Source organism: Ursus maritimus, unplaced genomic scaffold, assembly GCF_017311325.1.
Source record: "Ursus maritimus isolate PB19 unplaced genomic scaffold, ASM1731132v1 scaffold_3, whole genome shotgun sequence".
NCBI classification, from domain to species: Eukaryota; Metazoa; Chordata; class Mammalia; order Carnivora; family Ursidae; genus Ursus; species Ursus maritimus.
In genome coordinates this window covers 23,478,441-23,500,979 of record NW_024425563.1, presented here as the reverse complement: position 1 = coordinate 23,500,979, position 22,539 = coordinate 23,478,441, and the positions used below count along the sequence as shown (strand labels likewise).

Sequence of the window (22,539 nt, the reverse complement as noted above, 5' to 3'; positions counted from 1 at the left end):
TGCACCTCCTTTGGCAGCCCTGGGTCACCTCCCAGAGCATGCAGCCCCCTGCTGTGTGTTCTGCTCTGTTCAACATTTCCAAGTTTCTTTGCCCTGAGTGTGGGCTGGGGGGGGGGGGGGGGGGGGGGCGGCACCCAGCTGCCTTATTCAAGCTTGCCTTTCAGTGGAGGCAGTCTAGTGTCTTCTCCCTCCCCTGGCCCACACCTCACCAAGACCCAAAGAAGGCTACAGGAGGACCTATGTCTTTCAGCTTTGCCCCAGACTTGGAAGCAGTAGGCATCCAATTTGGTTCCTGGATCAGGGGAGGTTGGGAGCTAAATGAACCCCCAGGGCAGTCAGAATTTCCTCTGTGGTCTTTTGGTGACCTTTTAACTGATCTTTCTCCCTTTCTCTCTCCCTCTTTCCCTCCCTCTCTCCTTTCTCTCTCCCGCTCCTTCTCCTTCCCCGCACACACTTTACATAAGGTTTCAGAATCTGAAGGCCGATTGGCTGGGAAGGGCCAAAACAAGTTGAGAGAGAGGAGTAGTATCTGTAAGACCCTCATCCCCTGCCTGACTTTCACTTCCCTTCCTGTGGCCCCCTGTACCGTTCTTGCCCTGTGCTGTACCCCAGGCCCAGAATATGCCATGCTGCCTAGAGAGGAGGAGCATTCAGACCCCACTGCCTGCCCGATTCAAGTAGTTCCTAAGTTAAGAAGCTGGACAGAATCCGGACAAGGGAAAAGAAGGAGCATTTGGGGAGGGGAGCAGGACAGGGACCGAGTATATTTCTGGAGGCCAAGACACTCCAGCCACTAAGGAGAGGACTACAAATTCATGGCCATCACACCTTCCCGCCCTCATTTGTTCCCAGCCATGGAGAGTGAGCTAGGGGCTGCTTCAGTTCTCCCCTTTCCTCCTTTCCCTTCTCCCCTTCCCTGCCCACCCACTGCTGGGAAGGGCGAAGCTACAGCCCGTCTGGGTGGGCACTGAGGTGTGGGTGCTGCCTGGGCACGGGAGCTCTTCCTCAGTAATTAGGAGACATGCAAATTAACAGCCTGTGCCGTTTGTATTAATTTGGTAAATAAGCCAGAACAATTTCATTAGTGGCACATTAATGTGCTTGGGAGCAGGAGGACGTGTCCCACTGTGAGGCAGCAGGGACCAATGGCCGCCCCAGCCCACAGACAGGCTGAGTCCAGTGTGTCTAGCTGCTCTCCGACTGGACGCAGCTGGTTGGGCTGCACCCGCCCCCCACTTTGGCCCCATGGTAGAGAAAGACCCCTCTCCACTGAGCAGAAAGGCGTCTGCTTGTTCAGCTGGGTTTGTGGACAGTCACATTAGCTCTTCCCACTTGCCTTCCCTCCATTCTGTATTTTGTCTGAGGCCACCAGGGTTTAAGAAACCCAAAGCTTTTCTAGGTGGGGGAGAGCTAAGGCAATGGAGCTCAGCTCGAGCAGGGCTGTAGTAGATGAAGGGAAGGGGAAGCCGTTTTATGTTACTTCTTTTGATACATAGGACCCACTTCTCTTTTTATGGAGAAGGAAACTGGCTAGGAGAGAAAAGAGATCCTGACTTCCCAAAATTTCACGGCCAGAACTAGGATTTGAACCCAAGTCTGTCTGACTCCAAGATCCATGCTCTTCCTGCCACCTCACTGCCAGTCGGTAGACCGAGCTGTGGGGAAGACTGGGAGCGTAGAGCACGCTTTGCTCTGCTTGGAGCTGACAGTCTAGTAGGAGAGTAAAGACATTTGGAAGTGACATAACTGCCCTACTATGAAGTAAAGAGTTGATGATGATGATGAAGGATATGTGTATCCAGTACTTTTGTAAGTGCTTGGTATTTTTATATTAGCTCATTTAATCGTAACAAATCCTTGGAGATAGGTAATATTGCAATTCCAATTTTCCAGTAAACAGAACACAGAGCAGATAAGTGACTTGGCAAAGGTGATGCAGTTGGTAGGTGGATTTGAACCGAGGCAGTCTAGCTCCACAGTCTGGGCTCTGAACTTCCGTGCTCTACCCAGCCCCCTCCATGGCAAAGGGTGGGGGAGCCCATAGTGTCAGAGAGCGATTCACTTGGGGCTGGATTAGGGAAGCCTTCACAGGAGGGTGGTGTTGAAGCTGGAGGAGCTCAGCTCACAGGGCCTAATTCAGACCTCAGAATCCCCCACCCGCTCTGTCTGCCTCGAGCAGGGGGCAAGAGATGCTGGGGGCTGGCCAGACCAGCAGGGGTACACGGTGAGGGCGGCAGCACGCTGTCCCTCAGTGCCCGAGGAGCGAGCGGGGAGTGGGTCTGACCTTTAGGCATCTAGGCTGCCTGCTGCTTCATTCTCCTGCAGCCACTCCACAGGCGGGATGCCACGGCCCCCTTCATAGTCTCTCAGGAGGCCTTCTCCCCTCAGCGCTGTTGTCCTGGGTCCTAGCTTCGACGTGAACATTGAAGAGGGAAATGAAGAGAAGAGCCTCCAGCTGTTCCCTGCTGAGTGTCCACGTGTACACACATTCTGGGATGCCCTCAAGGCCTTATCAGCTCGCATGTGCACACACCAGGTGTGCACACACAAATCAGATATTCTGGCAGCCCCTGGTAGTCACCCAAGGCTCGAACTCCCCGGTGTCACATGCCATCATAGGAGGCCTCCCAAGGGAAGCTGTTGAGTCCAAATCTCTCCCTGAAACACTCCAAACTGCTGAGCAGACAAGTAGCAATGTTGTATGGCACTTGGTGAGCTCTCGTGGCTGGTTACAATAGGCAGAAAGAACCCAGAAGAGGCTTCTTGTCTCTCTGACCAGAAGGAGCCTCGTGCAGCTCCTGCCTTCGGTGTGAGGCGGACTCGCAGGAGTAGCTCTCCGCGTGTCTCCGTGTGATCAGTCCTCATCATATACAAATCCACACTTGCGAGTTCACTCACTTAAATTTATGTGTAGCCCCAAATCAGTACTCGGCGATTTCCGATCGTTTGTGGGTGCGCAGCGCGGTGAGCAGTTGGAGCGTCCGGGTGAGCACCTTCTCAGCTGCGGTCGCAAAAGGTGGTGCTCTGCCTTCTTGTTTCAGCTCATAGCGTAAACAAATGTCCTTGTCATCGTCTCCTTAGTGCCACGTTTTTCCCTTTCTTTGATGTGTGCTTTTTCTTGGTGATTTTGCAGTTTAAAATGGCCTCCAGGCACAGTGCTGAAGGGCTGTCTAGTGCTCCTAAGTGCAGGAAGGCTGTGATGTGCCTTAGGGAGAAAATACACGTGTTAGAGAAGCTTTTTTCAGGCATGAGTTCTAGTGCTGTTGGCCGTGAGTTCAATGGTAATGAATCATCAGTATATATTAAGTAAGGTGTCTTTAAGCAAAAACATGCACAGAAGAAGGTTATGTATTGGTAAATTGTGACCAGAGTCTTGCAGGAACCTAATCCTGTGTTTCCCCTGGGAGCAGTGGTTCAGGATTCACTAATTCAGTGTTCACGGTGACTTACAAGAACCAACTGTATCTGTATATCTCTATATGAGTATGTGTTTATATGTATTTTTCAATTAAGAGAAAATATCAGTGCCTGGGTGCCTCAGTCAGTTAAGCCTCTGTCTTGGGCTCAGGTCATGATCTCAGGGTCCTTGGGATGGAGTCAGGCTTCCCGCTCAGCAGGGGGTCTGTTTGAGGATTCTCTTTCCCTCTCCCTCTGCCCCTACCCCCATACACACACACACACACACACACACACACACACACACACACACAGACGGTCTCTCTCTCTCTCTCAAATAAATAAATCTTTTTTAAAAAAGGGGAGAGAAAATATCAAAAACCCTAGTCTTAAAGTTATCAGAGAAATAGAGCGTATACAGACATTGATCCACAAAATGTGTGTAGTCAAGCCACAGATTCCTGCAGTCAACCTGAGAGAAGCATGATGAACGATGAACACATATACCAGCCTAGGAGCACCGTGCTTAACCCTCTGCTTGTTCCCTGTGAAACCCTCCCAGAACTAGAGAAGGGTTAGGACTCTAGTCTTCAAATTGTATTCTGTTTGCCCAGAAGGAGAGACACAGCACAGGGCTTGGCTAGAGAGGCCACAAGCCAAGAGACACTGGAGTAGCCCCAGCCCTTCACTGAGCCCAGCCCACCTCCCCCTGAGTGCCTTTGAGAAATTACCATGTTTCCAGCAGCTTAATAAAAGGGGAAGCAGAGACCCCCAGGCTACAGCTTTATCTCCCTCTATAATCCAAGATGGATTCAGCAGGAGGGCAGTGCCCAAGGCTAGAGATTTCTTTCCTCTGCTGCTGGCTGGGCCCAGGGACTTGTCAAGCCTAAGTAGCAAATCGATTGCAGGCAGGGAGAGGCTGGATAAGTGTAAAGGCAGTGCTCACCTGCCCAGAGACTTGGCAGTGTTGACCCCAGGCATGGCTACTAGCCTCTGGAGTCTGCCGCTAGTAGGAGCCCTTGGGAGGCCGGCATCTCGTTGGTAGCCTCTGAGGTGAGGTGTGGATCGGGGGTTTGCTAGGTGGGCTGAGATCTAAGTATGGGCACCTTCCAGGGTGAGCGTGATTGTACCTGCCCGGGTACTTCATCAACCCACCTCTGAGGTTCTTGCCTCCATCCTAGCAGTCCAGTACCAAGAGGAATGATGCAGGTGGCCGTCAAGCTTCTTGTCACAAACACACTGGCCCAACACAGGCTTCTTGGAACTGGAAGGAGGTCTTATGCCCAAGCAGGGCAGCCATCGGTTTTAGGTAAAGGACACTTGGCTGCTAACATGGTAAAAGAGAAGAGGTCCAGGAATGGGGGACCTACCTACCCACCGACAGAGTCAACTTGGAATGGATCTATATAGTATCTTTTTTATCTAGCTCTAATAAACTCTTCATGTCTGCTTCTGGGTCACAGAACCCCGGCATTATTGAACTTGCATTTCCACTTGAAGGGTGAACTGTAAGCCTTAAGTAGAAAGAGGATGTTCAAGAATAGGGAGAAGCTGGGGCCCTGCCTCCCAGGTCCTGCCCCTTCTTTTTCTCCCTGCTGCCTCCTCTCCACATGCCCAAGCCACTTACAGGGTGTCCTGTCGCCCAGATCACTCCCTGCTCACCTCCCTACCCTTGCCTCTCTAACCCTCTGCCCTAGGCTGCTGCCGCAGCCTCCAGCCCAGGCTTCAGAGAATTCCCAGGTATTTAGACATTCATTTTATTGCTTAATCGAGCTTGAAGCTGTTTAAATTAATACAAGTTTTCATACTTGGCAGCAAAGGCTTTTACAAGCCCCTTTAGCAGAGAAAGGAGGAGGTTGGGAGAGGATCAAAAAAGAAATTTACCCTGGGCCATTGCCTTCATGAGGTGGGAGCAGATCAGCCACCATAAGGGCCGTGGCACCAAGGCCACCCTCTTGGAGGAGCGGAGTCAGTCCTATGTCTGGGGTCCTGGGTCTCGAGGAGGCCCTCTGTGGAGGAAACTCAGAAGCTCTTGAGCCCCACAGGGGTCCCTGAGGGTTCTGAGGTTCAGCCACAGCACAGGGCCCCAAGGACTGGGCTTATGGCAGTGACGGCACCCTTCCAGTTGCTCCCTGTCAGGCAGGGGCGGCCTTCTGCTGGGGTCGCACCCTTCCGCCCACCTGCCCCCTTCCCTCGTCTCTTCACCTGGCTTTCACCCAGCCACTTTCATTACCTTTGTTGAGCATTAATTCCTTCAGCTATGTGCCCCTCTCCCCAGGGAGTGCCTCGCTCCTGGGGCCTGCCTGTCTTCCTAGAAGAGCTTCGGTGGGTGGGTGGGTGCTGAAGAAGAGTGGGATGTTCCCGGAGCTCTGTCTGCTGCTTCTCTCACTCGAGCCCCAGGCTGCACTCACACACGCACACAGCTAACGCAGACTCCCTCGCTTAAGCTGAGCTTACCCTAGTAGCTGTCTGCCAAAAGATCTGAGAAGAGGGGAGTGTTGAGGTTGCCTGGTCAGTGACGTTTCTGCAAGGATGATTCTGGGGTGCGAGAGGCTAGAAACCGGAGGTCCCACTTACAGAACTGAAGTGAAGGGTTCTGAGAGGGTCAGCAGTGGCGGAGCTCCAACAAGCTTCTGCTCTTTGTGCCTGATGAGCCCCTGTCATGTGGTGGCAAGGCCCCGGTGGCCCAGGGCCTCCCCCTGCAGGCTGACACCGCCTTTCTCTGTTCCCCAGGTAGAGGTGGAGGTAGAGAGCATGGACAAGGCCGGCAACTTCATCGGCTGGCTGCACATTGACAGCGCTAACCTGTCCGTCTTGCTGGTGGAGCACGCGCTCTCCAAGGTCCACTTCACTGCTGAGCGCAGCTCCTACTACAAATCCCTGCTGTCTGCTGAGGAGGCCGCCAAGCAGAAGAAAGAGAAGGTACCGGGGTGGAATTGGGCCTGGCTGGGGAGGGGGCGGGTCCCACCCTGGATCTCGGACTTCTTCTCGCCTTCCTGCCCCTCCCCCAAAACACCACAGCCTCCACACAGTGGACAGAGCGGTTTCGTCGTCCCCCACCTGAGGGACCCTGGTTGGTGTTGGTCTCAGACCCCACGTCAGGAACCACACGCGACCAAGGGAAGGGCTGCCAGCATAGGCATCCTCAGCCCTAGGCCTCCTCTGGTGGGCCTGGTACAGGAGAACGGTGTCTGGAAGGTGACCTTGCAGCCCTGAGAGGCATGATGGGGGGGCGCCCCTGGTGAGCAGGAGACCAGGGACTTGTCCCTTCACCAGCCCAGCCCTTCTTTGGTGCCCTCAGAGCAACGGGAGACCTGCAGCCCACTTCTGAATTTCCTACACACGGCCCTGCAGGGAGGCCCATTTTGGAAGCTGCCCCAGGAGATGCATAAAGCTGTTAGGACAACAGATTTATAGCCCATCAGTCTTTGCAGACACTGCATTGAAAAGACAAGGGGGGTGGGTTGGAAAGCAGCTTTTGGAAACAAATGGACGATTAAGGAACCCAGTGGTTTGGTGGTGGGAGCTGGGCTTGGCACCCCCTGACTCAGCCTGTAGACACTGACTTACAGCCCGGCCCCGATAATGGGGATAAATCAGCCGGCCACCAATTTGTCAGGGCTTCTCTGAGCTTGAGGAGGATTTCATGGGACAGCCGTGCTGAGCCATAAATTTGTTCCAGGAATAAACGTTTCCTTCCCCCATGGGGCAGCCATCTGGCTTGCAACTCGCCTCCCAGAGCCAAGGCCCAGACACCTGACAAAAGGAGTAGGGGGCTTCAGGGCCCCGAGGCTCCTCATTCTCTTCCAACCCGGAGCGGCCATCTCCTCATTCAGCCTCTTCCCAACTGTCTTCCCTCAGGGACCAGGGACGCCCACCTGCATCTCTCTCTACCTTTGCTTCCTGTCCCCTGGGCATGAGGGCAGGTGACCAACCCTAATGGGAGTGGAAGAACTCTAGGGAGAGATGACCCAAAAAGCTTGGGACAGGTTGACAGGGACTGTTCATGCCTGGGAGGACTAGGCCACCATGAAGCCTCTAGAGGCTCCCACCCTTGTCCCACCTTGGCTCACATTAAACCCCATCTTCTAGAGTGACAGGGAGCGGGCCACCTCAGCTCCTACCGCAGAGGAACTTCCTCTTGGGTTTCCTGTTGGTGACAGCTGAACTTAAGGCTGCCACCCCCGAGTCCTCTGCCTGCTGCAGGGGAAGGAGCAGATGTGGCGCTGGGGCCTTGTGTGCAAAGGGCTGAACCTTCACCGAAGAATTAGCAGCTGGGGGTCAGTGTGGAAAGCACTTGGCCCTGAGGCTCCGATTTTGAAAGGCTCTTCGCCCCCAGGCTCTGCTCTCTGAGATTCGAGACCCCAGAGGGACCCAGGAGAAGACAGACAGGGGAATCTGGCCTGAGGTGGCAGGACGGGTGCCTTGCTGGTGTTACACTGGGCATCACTCTTTACCGCATGGCGGATTTGTCTGAAAGGGCCCAGGTCATCATTTCACTGGTGCCACATGACGATGGTGAGGGGTCCTCATCAGGAACTACTTACACAGGCTGCGCGTTTGAATTCCAGTCCAGGTCATGTGCAGCGCGCCGTTCTCAGGGCGAGGCCCTGCCTGCCTCTTCTGGGGCTGGTTCCCGGGAGCAGCACGCGTGGAGCGTGGCAGCACCCCTCAGAGTTGGCTGGACTCGGAGAGTTTGGTAGCCAGCTGCAGGACAGCAACTGCATAGCTGAGGTGTCCCCAGGATGTCCAACCTGGCCTCGCTTGTGACCCCAGGAGGGCTGCCTTCGCTGTCCAGAGACAGGCACGTGTGGGGTTAAGCGATCATGGTGGTACGTGTGAGCTAATTAAGGAAAGGTAATACTGAGAGATTTTGTGAGACTAGAAGCCTGCAGAAGTCTTTGGGGGATGTGATCCTGTGTGAGCACGTTTGTGAGCAGGTCCATGTGAGGGAACCTGGCAAGGCTGGTTTCCCAGCCGTGAGAACTTCGCTGCCTCCCTGCTGGACCTCGTTCTTTCCTGTGCCCTGCAGACGCCTCTGCTCTTGAAGATGCTGGTTGGGCCCTCCCCTTCCTCTCCAGGAGTCGCCTGCTGGGTTGTCCCATCCTCCTCCAGGAGTCCTGGGTGGGTCTAAGGGCCAAAGACGGAGCCACAGATGGCAGGCACCAGGACTGCCCTCTCTCCCCAGCAGGGCCCTGGACCGGGCTGGCGTGGCCATTGATTGCCTTTTATTGAACTTGCCTTCCCCACTGGGAGCTTGAAGGCCTCCACCACCGTGGCCCCGTGCCAGCCCCATCCTTGGAGCCTCCTGAGCAGCGATATTAAACAGGATTTAGAAAGGAAGCCTCCAGCCAATGGCGCCTCAGTCCACGTCGCCCATCTCCTGCCAGGAGGCGAATCTGGGGCTCCCTGGGACGGAAGTGCAGGCAAGAGGGAGGGCCAAGGATGGGTGAGGACAGGAGGAGAGACAGTCTGTGCTCCTAACCTGGCCCCATAATGTAGAGGGGACCCGAGCAGGACAGGAACTGGCATGACAGAGCCGCAATGGAGTGGATAAGGGAGCTGCTCCCTTGCCCGTCCCCCCCCCCCCCGGGTCTGGCTGTGCGGGTCTTTCCCCAGCTCCTCCATCTGCCCAGAGCCTGCAGAGAGAGCCTGAAGGCACTGAATCTGTGTGTGCAGTTACTGTTCTTTGGGTTTTCCTTGTCGTCATCCCGTGGGTGCAGGACGAGGAGCATCCCCCTGGGAATTCCCCCAAACAAGCTCTTTGTCAGGGATCTGAGCAGAGAGAGGGCTGGGGTAGCTGTGGGGAAGTGGCATGTGTCCGGCAGGTGCTGCTGGTATGTCTGTCCCTTGTCTGCCCCAGTTCTGCAGAAGGGCGGCATCAGCCAGTAGGGGCAAAATGTGCCCTCGTTCTAGGGGTTGGCCAGCCTCTCAGCTGACTGTCTCGTTCCCACCAAGAAGCCACCTAGCCAGGCTGCATTTACCAGCTTGCCAAGGCCACTGGTAGCCAAGTCCCAGGAGTAGATGGTCATCTCCGTCTCCCGAGGGAGACCTGCAGGGCTCTCCTATTTGAGGGGCCAAGCCAACCCTCTCTTAGAAATGGAGTTCCTGGGGCGCCTGAGCAGCGCAGTCGTTAAGCATCTGCCTTCGGCTCAGGGCGTGATCCCAGCGTTCTGGGATCAAGCCCCACATCAGGCTCCTCCGCTGGGAGCCTGCTTCTTCCTCTCCCACTCCCCCTGCTTGTGTTCCCTCTCTCGCTGGCTGTCTCTATGTCAAATAAATAAATAAAATCTTTAAAAGAAAAGACAAGAAAAGAAGAAAGAAAGAAAGAAAGAAATGGAGTTCCTTTATCGGAGGAGTAGCTGTCTGCGTCCTACCCTTCGGCCACCTCATGCTTTTGCCATCTTCTCACCTTTGGAGGCAGCAGGGTATCCCCTACTGTGCCTCTTCTAGCACGCAGTGAGCTATGGGACCTCGTTGCAGGACTGGTCCCACCGCTACCCTCCTGGTGGGAGCTAGATGCCTGCAGGCCAGCCCCGAGGCTTTTGTTTGCATCATCCTTGACCTCAAGCTTGTGGCCCACCTGAGCCTGCCAGAAGAGGAACTCCACCCTTCTCCCCCCAGGAGGAAACCTGATGCTGTCGCCCAAGGCGCTTTTGCTTGAGGAGTCATTAGCAGTTTCTGCTCTCACCCTGTCAGTCTGTTCCCAATTCATCAACACTGCTGAGGAGCCTCCTTCCACAAAGCAGAGGGAGGCAGGGCGGGTGAGGATGGAGCCCAGAACTGCTCCCAGGCTCAGACCCCCTCCAGAGCAAGCGCGGCGCCCTGTCTCTCTAATGTGCTGCCTGGGTGCCAGGAAGGTAGGGAGCAGGAAGAGCGAGGTGGGCGGGGAAAGGGCCCACTGACCAGAAGGGAGCAGAGGACAGACCGGGGGGTGGGGGCAGCCGGTGGCTTCAGCTCATTTAAGGCAGTGCTGGCAGTCTTGTGTCTCAGCAGCAGTGAGAGTCCCATCGGCCCTCGAGCTGCACGAATCCTGGCGTGGCTAGGAGTGACTGACTGAATAGTCACTTCCCTGGGGAACTTCCAACTCGCAGGACCCAGGGAGAAAGTCGACCACAACAGGATGTAGGCCTTGCAACCAGAAGTCACTGTGGCTGGCCCCCAAAGTGCCCTCAGCAGTCTGTGCCATGGCCTCTGATTAAAGAGGCCCTTTCACAGAGAAATCCAAAAGCTGGAGACCCCCTCCGGCCTGGAGTCTCTGATCTGACTGCCCTACTGTCTGCCTCCTTTCCTGTGACAACCAGGCCTGCACATGTGGAAAGCAGAGGTGTCTGGATGCTAGTGAGGAAGGAAGAAGCTGTGGTGGGACCCATGTTGGGAGTAGGTGAGAGGGGTCAGGAGCTGTTTGGGTTAGAGTCCAGCCCCACAAGGCGAAAGGCGAGGGCGCTGCCGTGTGTGGCTGGCAGAGGTTTGCACCCAGGTGATGTCTCTCCTATCCCCCTCAGCCACTCCCTGGAGGCCTCCCCTTCTAGTGGAAGCATACTCACACATTAAAGGCAGGAGCATGGCCTGTGCAGGTGTGACCCAAGGAGGTTCAGTAATTCTGACATTCCTGCCCTTCGGCTGCTTCCAGGTGTTGTCCAGGGATCTGTGGGTCAGCTGAGAGATCATGGGGTCAAGCGAGCTCCTCTTGCAAGGGAAGACAAGGTGATGCAGGAGGCACATGGCTTGACCGAAGTCAAGCAGCAAATTAAAGGACAGGAGCCCACATCTCCCACCCACAACTTTTCCCACTGCTCAGTGCCGCCCTCTGTCTCTAGAGGCCCCGTCAATGCCAAAATGCCCTCTCGAAGATCTCTAGCACCCAGAGACCTGGGTTTAGATCCTGGTTCTTCTGCTTCTAGCAAGCCTGGATGCCTCCAGTTCTCCATCTATAAAACAGGGTAATGTTAATACCTAGTCAAGGGGATGTCTTGAGGATTCAATGAATTACTACTTAAAGAATGTTTAGAATGGCACCCGGCACCTAGGAAGCATGTAAGTTTTGGCTAGTACTTTTATCACCCCTGTTCTTGTGTGTCTGTGGGACCCCATGTGTGGTCCCGTCCCTCACCCCGTTCTCAGTGCTCAGCTGGACAGCCCCCACCCTCTCCTGCTCTGACAGGCTTCACTACTGGGATAATCTCCTGGCCGCAGGATTGGACTTGACACGCTGTCACATCGAATCAGCTTCTGAGCTGAGGCGGGCCTGACAGTGCAGGGCCAGGGGAGGAGGGGAGAGGCGAGGGTGGAGGGGAGTGGCCCAGCTTCTGAGCTGGGGTCAGAGCAACCTGCTTGAGGTGAAGGCAGAGAAGTTGCTGAGACAAGGCATTCTTGAATGGTGACAAGCCTTCCCCTCCATGGCCCAGGGCTGTCACTTGGGGAGCCTCAGAAGCACCATGGCCCTGGACAGTGCGAGGGCCTGGAGAGTTCAGAGTGACCCCTACAGAGTGGTGTCGGGAGAGGAAGGGTGGGGACCCAGAACCTTGGCGGTTCTCACTGTGGTGTGCGTGAGGATTGCCTGGGAGCCTGCTCTGGTTTGTTTTACTTCCTCTGAGTGCAGTTGTACCAGATCCTAACTTGGTAGACCTGGCACCCAGGTACCAGCATTTTTAATAAGCTCCCCAGTTGCTTCTGATCCCTTCCCGAATCTGAGAANGAACTTCAGAGCACTCTCCTTACCCACTCAGAGGTAGGAGTTCTAGGGGCTCAGCTCAGTGTGATGTGAGTGTCCTGTGGTGACCCGCACACTCACCCCAGGGGTGACCCCACTTGCCCAAAGCCCCTGTCCCGTGTCCTGTCTGGCTTCACTTCCTAATCCCCTCCCCCCTTTGCTGACCGCACGCGCAGGTCTGGGCCCACTATGAAGAGCAGCCCGTGGAGGAGGTGGCACCCGTGCTGGAGGAGAAGGAGCGCTCGGCCAGCTACAAGCCGGTGTTCGTGACCGAGATCACCGATGACCTGCACTTCTATGTGCAGGATGTGGAGACCGGTGAGTACGCTGGCCCAGCCTGCCCCCAGGACCCCCTCGGTTCGTTGGGAGGAAGGGGCCCAGCCCACGGCTCCCAGGGGCCTCTCCCAAGTAGCCTATGGCTGCTGCCCATCCCCTGAGCCCCACGCACGGCCCTGGGCCCTCGGGTCATTTCATGAACTGCAAGTGAGCCCTGGAGTGGCCGAGGCTCAGCAGGGCCTCTGAGGGCTAGTGAGGTAAGCTGTCTTGTCTGGGTGGTACTCCAAGATTCTTGGAGAATTGTTTTGCTCTCAGACACCCCTGGCTGGGCTAGCCATGGTGATCTGTAGCTCTTAGAGTCTATCAGGAAGCAGGGAACACATTGTCTCTATGTGGTCAGGAAGCACAAACCAGCATCACTTAACCCTCCTCCCCCTCAGCTTTCTTGGGAAGGCAGCAGGAGGAGAGGAGCCTGGGCTTTTTTCTCTAGGATTTCTCCTTCTCTAGAGGTTACCATAGCCCTGAGTGGTAGCCAGTTGCCATGGAAACAGGCAGCACTCTAGGGGAAGTCATCCCTGGGCAGTCTTTCTGAAGGACCCTCTGTCTCCATCCTCCTCCTTCCTCCTGCCCTCAAGGGCTGTGCACTGTGGCCAGGGTCATTTCAGCAGACACCTCAGGCTTCTGGAGGACGGGGGGCAGTAGAGGCCACTCTCATAGGGGTGGCCCTGTGGCCCTTCCAGCTCAACTTCCCACCTCCACTCCCTTTGCTCTCTCTAACCTGCCCTCCCTTCTCTCCTTGACATCCTGTGCAGGGAACCATGTTAGTTGAGGGCAGAGGAAAAAGCTCTACAGGCCGCCTCTGGGTCCAAGGAGCCAGATCCTTGCAAGGCAGAGGGGCCTGAAGATGTCACTGGCACTCGAGGCAGCCCCACAGGTGGCAGGCTGTGGCTAGCCACCCCCCACCCCCAGGCCCCTCCAGATCATCAGCCTCGTCTCAGCCACTTCCCTCTAATGACATTTCCCAGGCAGCTGCTCTCTGGCCATGTCAGTTCACCAAGAAAAACTAACCTTCCTAAGCCCTGGGCTCACTCTACTTGGGAGGGGAAAGAGCCAGGCAGGAGTAGAGATGGTCTGATGAGCCTTGAGGATTAGGTTCCCTTGAGGTCAGCTGCAATCCTGCTGAAAGGTGGCCCAGCCCCGCCAGGTCTGGGTGGTGTGACAAGGAAAGGAGTCTTCCAGTGGTGGTCCAGGCAGGAAGGAGGCAGTTTCGGAGCACAGGAGCCAGAAAGAAGGGGCTTCAGGAAGCTTGGAGAAAAGGGAACTCTAAAGAAGCCCCTGCCCAAGGTACGACAGCTCCCTGGCAGTCTCTGCCTGGCCTCTGGATCCTGTGTGGCCCTGGATCAGGGCCCTGAAGCCTCCAGGGGACAGAGCTTGAGGGTTCGAGGCCTTCAGCCAGTAATCTCAGAGGCTTCCCCACCTGGCTATCTCTGGCGGCTGTAGGGAGCCAGGACACTGCAGTGAGGGATGGCCAAGGCAGGAAATCAGGAGAAAAGGAACAAAAGGGGAAACCATGTATTCTTGGAATATTGGAGAGGGGAGTGAGATGCTTGTTGGCACACTACCTGGAGGGCTGCTGTGGGCTCCAGAGAAAACCTGACCTCGGTTGGTTCCATAAAAATCTATGAAAATAAACTTAAGCATCTACAGCTTCCCTCTTCTGAAACCTTTCATCCTCTCTTGGGGGACATCCTCCTGCCTTGTGTCTCTTCTCTTAATTAAAGCCTGCCTTCAGGAAGGATCTAATGAAATGATGAAAGCATTGCCATTAGCTGTAAATGACCAGCCAGGCTCTGTGCAAGGACCTGTTTGCAGGAGACAAAGTCTGCTTCTGTTGCCTTGGAGCAAAAAAAAAATAAAAAATAAAAATAGACCAAGTATAGAAAGAATTTGTCTGTGTAGAGGGTTTACTGCTGGGTCGGGGGAAGGGCAGCTGCTTCCTGAAAGTCCCTGTTCTGAAACCGAGGCTCATGGATGCTGGGACGGTGGCCCTATGCAGAGGCCCAGGAGTGGACACGGCCTTGTGCACATATGCAGAGTGCATCTTCAATACCGTTGAATTCTTTTTTGTTTTAAAGATTTTACTTACTGATCTGACAGAGAACAAGAACACAGACAGGGGGAGCAGGAGAGGGAGAGGCAGACTCCCCGCTAGCAGGGAGCCCAATGCAGGGCCCAATCCTAGGACCCGAGCCGAAAGCAGATGCTTAACTGACTGAGCCGCCCAGGCACCCCGAATACAGTTGAATTCTTAAGCACGCTGCATGCGTCAGGGATTTGCTAGGCCTTGCCAGAGCAGACAGAACCAAGCGAGCAAGCATCTGTGCCCTGAAGGAGCTCACAGCGCAGTGGCAGGAACATGAGCCAGACAAGGAACATACAAGGCCAACTGTGACAAGTGTAGCAACAACCAACATGTGTTAGGCACCTGTTACAGTGTGGCTTGCACCCCAGAGGTGGAAAGAAGAACCCCATACCCACACCACACGTACCCAGCTACCCTCACCTCAGAGAGCAAAGGGGACACAACGGGCCTGATGCAGAGCTCGAATCCGGGCCAAGGGGGGTGGGAAGGTGAAGTTACTGGGGACTGATGCTTAGTGGAGTGGGGGTGGGGACACAGCAGAAAGAAGCAAGGGAGGGAACCTGAGAGGACCCTGGGCGTTGCCAAACCTGGTGATTACCAGCTGACAAACAGCAGGGATTCAGGATTCAGGAAGGACAGGCAGAGAAGGAGACTCTCCCTGCCCAACCAAAGAGAGCACTGAGTTGGGGTAAGAGGTTGGAACCCCAACCTGGCAGTACCAAAGTTTGCTTTTGCACGTATCACACGGTAAGCAAGGTCAGAGTAGCCAAGTTTGAATATACTGAGATTGGGCCCTCCTCCCCGAGTTGCTCCCCATCTTCCGTGGCTCAGAGTCTGAGGCCCTTTCCTTGCCCAGGGCTGTATGGGGCCCCCTCCTTCATCCCCACATTTGCCCCTGGGAGACGCTGGCAAAGAGTGGCTGCTGTCAGTCATCACTCCTGTGATGGGCAGGCCAGACCGGCCCTTGTAGGAGTGGGTGTACGCTGGCCCGCTCCCACCCTGGACAAGGCTGCTTGGCCCTGCCCCACATCCCTGCGCTTCATCCACCTCCATAAGTGCAGCCCAGGAACATTCCCAGCGGCTTCCGCAGCCCTGGCCAGTGGACTGGAGAGCTGAGGTTGGAAGGAAGACTGTGTGCCTCTGACGCCTGACGTGTCAGCAAGCCCCGTCCCACTTTTGAAGACAGCATGAGCCTCTTGAGCAGAGACCACAGGGGACTTGCCTATGGAACGGGACAGGCCCATGCCACAGGCGCCCTACAGAACACCACATCCTGCCTGCTCCCCAACCCAGGGCTCACTCCCTCCTCCTGCCCCGCAGGCACCCAGCTGGAGAAGCTGATGGAGAACATGCGAAATGACATCGCCAGCCACCCTCCTGTTGAAGGTTCCTATGCACCCCGCCGGGGAGAATTCTGCATTGCCAAGTTTGTAGATGGAGAATGGTAAGCCACCTGGACCCGAGCGGAGCAGAGTCTTAAGAGCGATAGCCGGTCTGTCCTCAGGACACAGGCCTGCAGAGCTACCAGGTAGACTTCAGACATTTGCCTTAGCAACCTGGTTTCCACTGGGTGGTGGTGTTGACCTTGGCCCGCTCTCCAATACGGCCCTCTTCATTGCTCGCAGCCCGTCTGGGGCCTGTGATTTGCCTGCAGCCCAGTCAGCCTCAAGTATACAAGCGGTGTCTCTTCTCCTCACTCCTGGGAAACTCTGTTGGGGGAGCCGTGGCTGGCTGAGACTCTCCGACACAGCCCTCACCCCGCACAGGAAAAATGATGTCACGTAGGGTGGGGAGGGCGAAGGCTGGTTCTCTGTGAGCCCAGACCAGCCGCCCGACCCTCCGCCCCAGCTGTCTGGGACATGACCAGGAGCACTCACAGCCTGCAAGAAGGTCACTATGTCTGATCTACCAAGAGTAGGGCCCTTGCCTTCCCTGGGTGACGAAGTGACTTGGATGTGTTCCCTGCCGCGGCCTCCCAGACAGATCTGCCGGCTAATTACAGCTGCTGTTTAGTGTGCTGGCTTTAAACAGCAGACATCAATCTAGTCATTAGTCTCGTTGCTTTATGCCCCAAGGACACATTAATCTGCTCCACATGCTCCCTTCTCCCTCCCTCTGCTCCCAGCTATGCTCTGATTCCACTAGATGGTGGCCACAGTGCCCAAGCCTGGGCCTTCATGGAGTCTGAGAGCTGCCCTCCGTGACACCCATGGGTGTTCGCCCTGAGCCCTGGGCAGGGAAGTGTCATGGCCCTGCCCTGCTGTCACTACGGTGCCGGGGAGGCCACACTCATCAGGGCTGTCCCTTGAGCTCTGCCCGCGCTGCTGTTGCAGGTACCGCGCCCGAGTGGAAAAAGTCGAGTCTCCTGCCAAAGTGCACGTCTTCTACATTGACTATGGCAATGTGAGTGTGGGGGCCGGGAGGCGGAGGAGTAGGCAAAGGAGGGGCCCCGGGTGGCTGCCGGGTCAGCTCAGCACAGGAGTCCCCTAGGTCAAGTCACTGTGAGCTCTCAGAGGTCTCTGTAAGCTCTGAACCCCTTACTGACAGAATGGTGAGCATGTGGGCATCTGTACTGGTGGTGGAACAGGCCACTGGACTCAGAAGTCTCCTTTCCAGGCCCCAGGGGTGAGTGCCCAGCCACACCCATGGTTCCCCGTCTTCTCCCAACTTCTTTGAAGGGAGGGCCCGTGGAGGCCCTCCACACCCCACGGCTCCTGGTCGTGCTTGACCAGGTGCTTGTGTGCTGGTCCAAACCAAGGCTTGCTGGGAGGGGACAGACCCAAGGGGGCAGTGACTAGCACCCTTGAGGAAAGCCCCCTCAGGCTGGGCCTGAGAGTCTGTTAATAATTCTGGGAGATTCCCTGTGGGCACAGCAGCAAGCAGGAGAGAAAGTCGCAGTTCAGAACCATGCTTCTCCTGAGGTGTGACGATGCATGTCTGCTTTCCTCAGGGACTAGGGTTAAGGGTCGATGAGCAGAAGCCCAGAGTTGGCCCGTGCTCCCAACTTCCCACCAGGGGATACACAAAAGAGGTCCTGCCACGTTATGGGACTGTCGGGACCCTTGTCTCCGTGTGCTTTCCCAGGAGAGCACCCCCTAGCCTGTGGAAAAATAAGAAACCCATGTCACAGAGAGAAGGCATTGGGGGAAAAAATGGAAATTATGGTTAGAGACGAGTTATCAAGTTGATTATTTTAGTAGAGCCACCAGGTGTGCCAGCCCCGGGCCTAGGTTGAGAAGGTGAGAGCCACGGCTGCCCGCCTGCTGCAGGGGCCAGCCTGGCACGTTCCCCCAAGCCATCACTAACTTGGCAAGCCTGCGCATGGGCTAAGTGGGAGCAAGTCATGGCGGGGGCCTGAGTTAGAATTCCAGAGGCCTGGCCACAGAAGTTGTCCTGTGAGAGCAAGGGGGCATCACGTGTGTAATGCTCTTGGCCTGACGTGTCCTCTGCAGAGAGAGATCCTGCCGTCCTCCCGCCTGGGGACCCTGCCTCCTGCCTTCAGCACTCGTGTGCTGCCTGCTCAAGCCACAGAGTACGCCTTTGCCTTCATCCAGGTGCCCCAAGACGTGAGTCTACACATCTCCCTCCCTCCTTCCCTTCCTTCCAAAGGGGGCTGTCCGATGACACGCAGCCACTAACGCGGCCCTCACAGGCTGCTAGGAGATGGAAACAGTGACCAATAGTCTGTTAGTGACTGGACCCAAGAGATGGGAGTGACCGGGGAAGTTGAGGGAAGGTGCACCAAGGAGGTGGCATTGGAGCGTCTGAGCTGATTCTTTAGACGGATGGGCCCAGTGGGCCAGGGCACTTGACAAGACTAGTCCACACAGTTGCGAGTCCAGGACCTTGTGGGCAGTGGCAGGAGATGAGAGTGGAGAGATAAGTCAGGGCCTGGCGGCTGGGGACAGGGTTTTCAGCAGAGGTGTGACATGGTCAAATCGGGTTCTGCAAGTTCCTTCAGGGAACTTTGTTAGAGACTGGATGGAGTCTTGGGAGACCGACCATGGCAGTTGGAAGTCCAGGCTAGAGACAGTGACAGCCAAACCAGGGCCACGCCAGAGGGGCCAGGTCGCAGCGCCATGTGGGGGGGAGGGCAGGAAGTGGGGAACAGACGGTGACTGGGTTTCTTACATGTGGCTATGATGCTGTTCGCCAAGATGCAAGGATGAGGAGCAAATCGGGCTGTGGGAACTCCAGGCAGCTCGATAGTGTTCAGTTTGGGAAGCGAGGAAACCTAGAATCACGGACTTGTAGCTAAAACCATGGGTGCATACAGGGCAAGTATGTGGAAGACAGGGTGCGAAAGAGAGCGAGCCTTGGCAAGTGCTGGTCTTCCCCGAGCCAAACAAGAATCTGACGCAGAATGTGCATCCGGAGAGGAGCACTTGGGCTCAGGGTCACAGAGCCACCCAGTTTCCAGAGGCGGGGAGCCCGGTCTGCGGTGTCCAGCTCCCCAGGGGAGGTCAGGCTTAAGGCTTGGCGGGTACCCTTGGCTTGGGCACCAGCGGAGGTCTGGGGTGCTCTGAGCAGCCTGCATGAAGCTGCTGCCAGAGGCAGGGCACTAAGGAGCAGATGGTGGGGTAGGAATCGGTGCCGTAGAACATTGTCTGCCTTTTCATGAACCTTGCTGAAGGGCAGAAGAGAAACAGTAGGAGAAGAGGGTGACAAAATAGGTCAAGGGGCAGTTTCTAAGGGTAGGGAGACATGAGCATGGAGAGAGCCTGAGAGGACAGTGCGTGCACAAAAGCAGGGCCTGTGAAGGGTCACGGTGCTGGGGCACAGTCCTGTAGAGGTGGGGTGATGGGGACCAGGCAGCAAGGGGGTGGTTAGTTTGGGATGGACAAAAGCCACTTTTTCTCAGAGACCCAAGGCAGGTGGGCAGGGTACAGGGGTGGGTGACAAGGATGGGATGTATGCAGATAGGCTTGGCAGGGAGGGAAAGGACAGGACAGGGAGAGGGGGCACTGCTGGTCCAGAGGCTGTTTCCTTCCTCATTAGGATGTGAGTAGGAAGTGAGATGCTGGCACCTGCTGAACTCTTGCTTGGAGGTCCATGAACAGGCCCTGGGGCCCACATGGCTGCCTTTGAAGCTTGCAATTCCCTCTCCCACTAACATGCATGTGTGTCTGCTCCAGGAGGATGCTCGAACAGACGCCGTGGACAGCGTGGTGCGGGATATCCAGAACACTCAGTGCCTGCTTAACGTGGAACACCTGAGCGCTGGCTGTCCCCATGTCACCCTGCAGTTTGCTGATTCCAAGGGGGACGTGGGGCTGGGCTTGGTGAAGGAGGGACTGGTCATGGTGGAGGTGCGCAAGGAGAAGCAGTTCCAGAAAGTGGTATGTGATGTGGGGGCAGGCTTCTCACCTCTCCCCACCTACCATCACAGAGGGCGCTGGGGCTACACCAAGAGCCAGTGACGGAACAGGGAACCCTCCATCCTGCTGCTCCTGCTGGGGAAAGATAATGGGTTTGGGTTTGTTGGGGTTTAAAAAAAAAAAGCTAATTGCATCCCAAATTAATTGGTTGCAGGCTTGGCTGAGAATGCAGCTATAAGCTAGAGCGGGAGGTGTCCCTTTGCGGATGCCCCCAGGTGGCAGGCTGGAAAGCCTTTCCAGGGGTGGCCTGGAGAGGGCCACAGCCTGTCACTGCCTCCGCCTCCCTTTACCACTTCCTTCTCTCTAACATACAGTTCCCAAGTCTGGAGCCAGCAGCTCGCACACAGTGACACCTGGAGCCAGACTCGACTGGGACAGGGGCCCTAAGGGACTGCCCCTCCAGCCCTCTGGCTTGTCTGCAAAGCCCCCGGGGTGTGGAGCGGGGCTGGGCCTGAGTCTCCCCATCATGAGATGAGGAGGTTGCCTCAGGCTTCACTGCTTCACAGGCTGGACCATGAGGGGCCTGCAGCCGACACCCAGGGACCACCTGCACTGTCTCCCTTACTGAGCGTGGGGAGTTGGGACGGGCGCCTCACCATCAGGACAGGCTGGTGGGAAGCCCCCACACTCCCCCTGAGAGGAGGGATGAGAACAGCAGCGCTGAAAGCCCCGTTCTCTCTCCATTGTGCCCTTCGCCTTTTCCCAGGCCTCCCCTTCTCACGGGCTGTGGGCCTGTGGCACTGGTTGTGCAGGTTGGTGATTCGTTTGAAACAAGACCTCAGGGTCAATTGCTAATGTGTCCTCTGGACAGGAGAACCGTGACACCCCAAGTCCTCTCACTAGAGACCCCCATTGTCTTGAGATTGCCCTGGGAAGTAGCATAAGTTTCCCTGTAGAAGCCTGAGATCTCACTGTCTCCCCTATGAAGCTCCCCGTCATGTCTCTGGTGTCTAGAACATTCCTTTGCCCAGTATCTGAGATGAACACCCTCCCTACAAGTGTTCATTCATTCATTGATTCATTCTTTCAACCAACATTTATTGAGGGCCTACGTATCTCCATGAACAGGAGACAACATTTCTGCCCTATGGAGCTTACATTCAAGCATGAGTTGACAAAAACATTTATACTAAATCAGTGAAATTGGCTGATAGGAGAGAAATGCAACAGAAAAAGAGAAAATAGAAATCAGGGGACTCAGGAGTGTGGGGGAGGGGTGATTGGAATTTTAAATGGGGTTATTTGAGGCTTCATTAAGATGGTGATGCTTTATGGAAGACTTGAAGGAGCGAGATAGGTGGCCAGGTGGACCTGAGGGGAAGAGCATCTCAGGCAGATGGAACAGCCAGCACAGAGAGTCAAGGAACAGCAAGTAGGCCAGTGTGACTATGCACCTGGGATTTTACTCTGGGGGAGCTGGCGATCCGCTGAGCAGGGGAGTGATGCAGACCAGACCCGGGCAGTCTCCAGGGTCATTCCGGCTGCTCGGCTACAAATACCCCCTTTGTGACCTCCCTTTCTTCCCTTATCCCTCCAGATCACAGAGTACCTGAATGCCCAGGAGTCAGCCAAGAGTGCCAGGGTGAGTTTTTTCCTCAACGGTTCCAGGGGGAGCTTAAAAAGAGCGCTTAGTCCCAGGGTTCCAGCGGGTCCCACCTCCCTCATGGTCATTTTCTGCCTTCTCACAGCTGAACCTGTGGCGCTATGGAGACTTCCGGGCCGATGATGCTGATGAGTTTGGCTACAGCCGCTAAGGAGGGAAGCGGGTCTGGCGCCCAGCCCCGCTCACACCAGTACCTCTTCCTCTGCAGGGAGGGTGTTTTCAGCTCCAGACCCCAGATCAGGGGTGTAGATTGGGTCCAGCTTTGCTTCAGTGTATGGAAATGTCTTGTGGGGTGGCATCTGGGCTGGAGGTGGGGTGGGGGAGCCCGGGGCTTTCAGGGGGCAGGCCACTGTCTTCTGAGATGACAGGCACTGCCATCCACAGTCTCTTCCAGCTGATTTTGTGTTTTTATTCGGGGGTTTGGTTTGTTGTTTTTTTTTAAGTTGTCCTCGAATCAGGAAGAAACATGAAAGACTTTGTCCTAACGTAGGGCATGATCCTGACACCCAAGGCCAGCTGCCAGCTGGCACCCCACTTCTATCCCAGGTTCCCTTCTTCCCTGCTCTCTGTCCAGCTGTTGATTATGTGATTTCTCTGACGCGTCCATTCTCAAATGCCAGCGTGTCTACATCTGCCCCCTGCCAGCCCTCCCCACTTCTGTATTTAAAGCTTTCGAGGCCCAATAAAATAGTACCTGCTGTCTGCAGCCCTTGTTGGTCATGGTGGAGTCTAGAGCGTGGGATCTCGACAGCCCCAGCAGGAGGAGACTTGGGCACTTTAATGACCCTCAACATGGTTATCTGCATGCCTGGCCTCAGCCCTAGAAACCTAGCCAGCCGGGGAAGCAGGGCAGTTCTTCAGAGTCACAGGCAACTCCTAGGACCTGGGAAGTGTGATGGTACCCTGGCTGTCGGGCAGAAGGCTGGAGATCCTCTCCTTTAACTCAGCAGTCCAGACCCCTGCTGCACATGGCCGCCCTCAAGGATCTTGGAGATTTCCAGCAGCTCAGCAAGCAGTGCCCAGGACTGGC

General features: G+C 55.8%; 1 protein-coding gene across 1 annotated transcript in view; it reads left to right on the top strand.

The window, feature by feature from the left end:
• Positions 1-22,215, top strand: part of SND1 (staphylococcal nuclease and tudor domain containing 1) — a 407,925-nt gene extending 385,710 nt beyond the window's left edge. Inside the window, exons 17-24 of the mRNA XM_008705837.2 lie at positions 6,130-6,318; positions 12,286-12,427; positions 15,849-15,972; positions 16,862-16,931; positions 17,981-18,094; positions 19,664-19,867; positions 21,444-21,488; positions 21,595-22,215. Coding sequence (XP_008704059.2) covers positions 6,130-6,318; positions 12,286-12,427; positions 15,849-15,972; positions 16,862-16,931; positions 17,981-18,094; positions 19,664-19,867; positions 21,444-21,488; positions 21,595-21,660 — 954 coding nt within the window. The 3' untranslated portion in view covers positions 21,661-22,215. The remainder of the gene's footprint in view (positions 1-6,129; positions 6,319-12,285; positions 12,428-15,848; positions 15,973-16,861; positions 16,932-17,980; positions 18,095-19,663; positions 19,868-21,443; positions 21,489-21,594) is intronic.
• Positions 22,216-22,539: the final 324 nt, after the last annotated feature.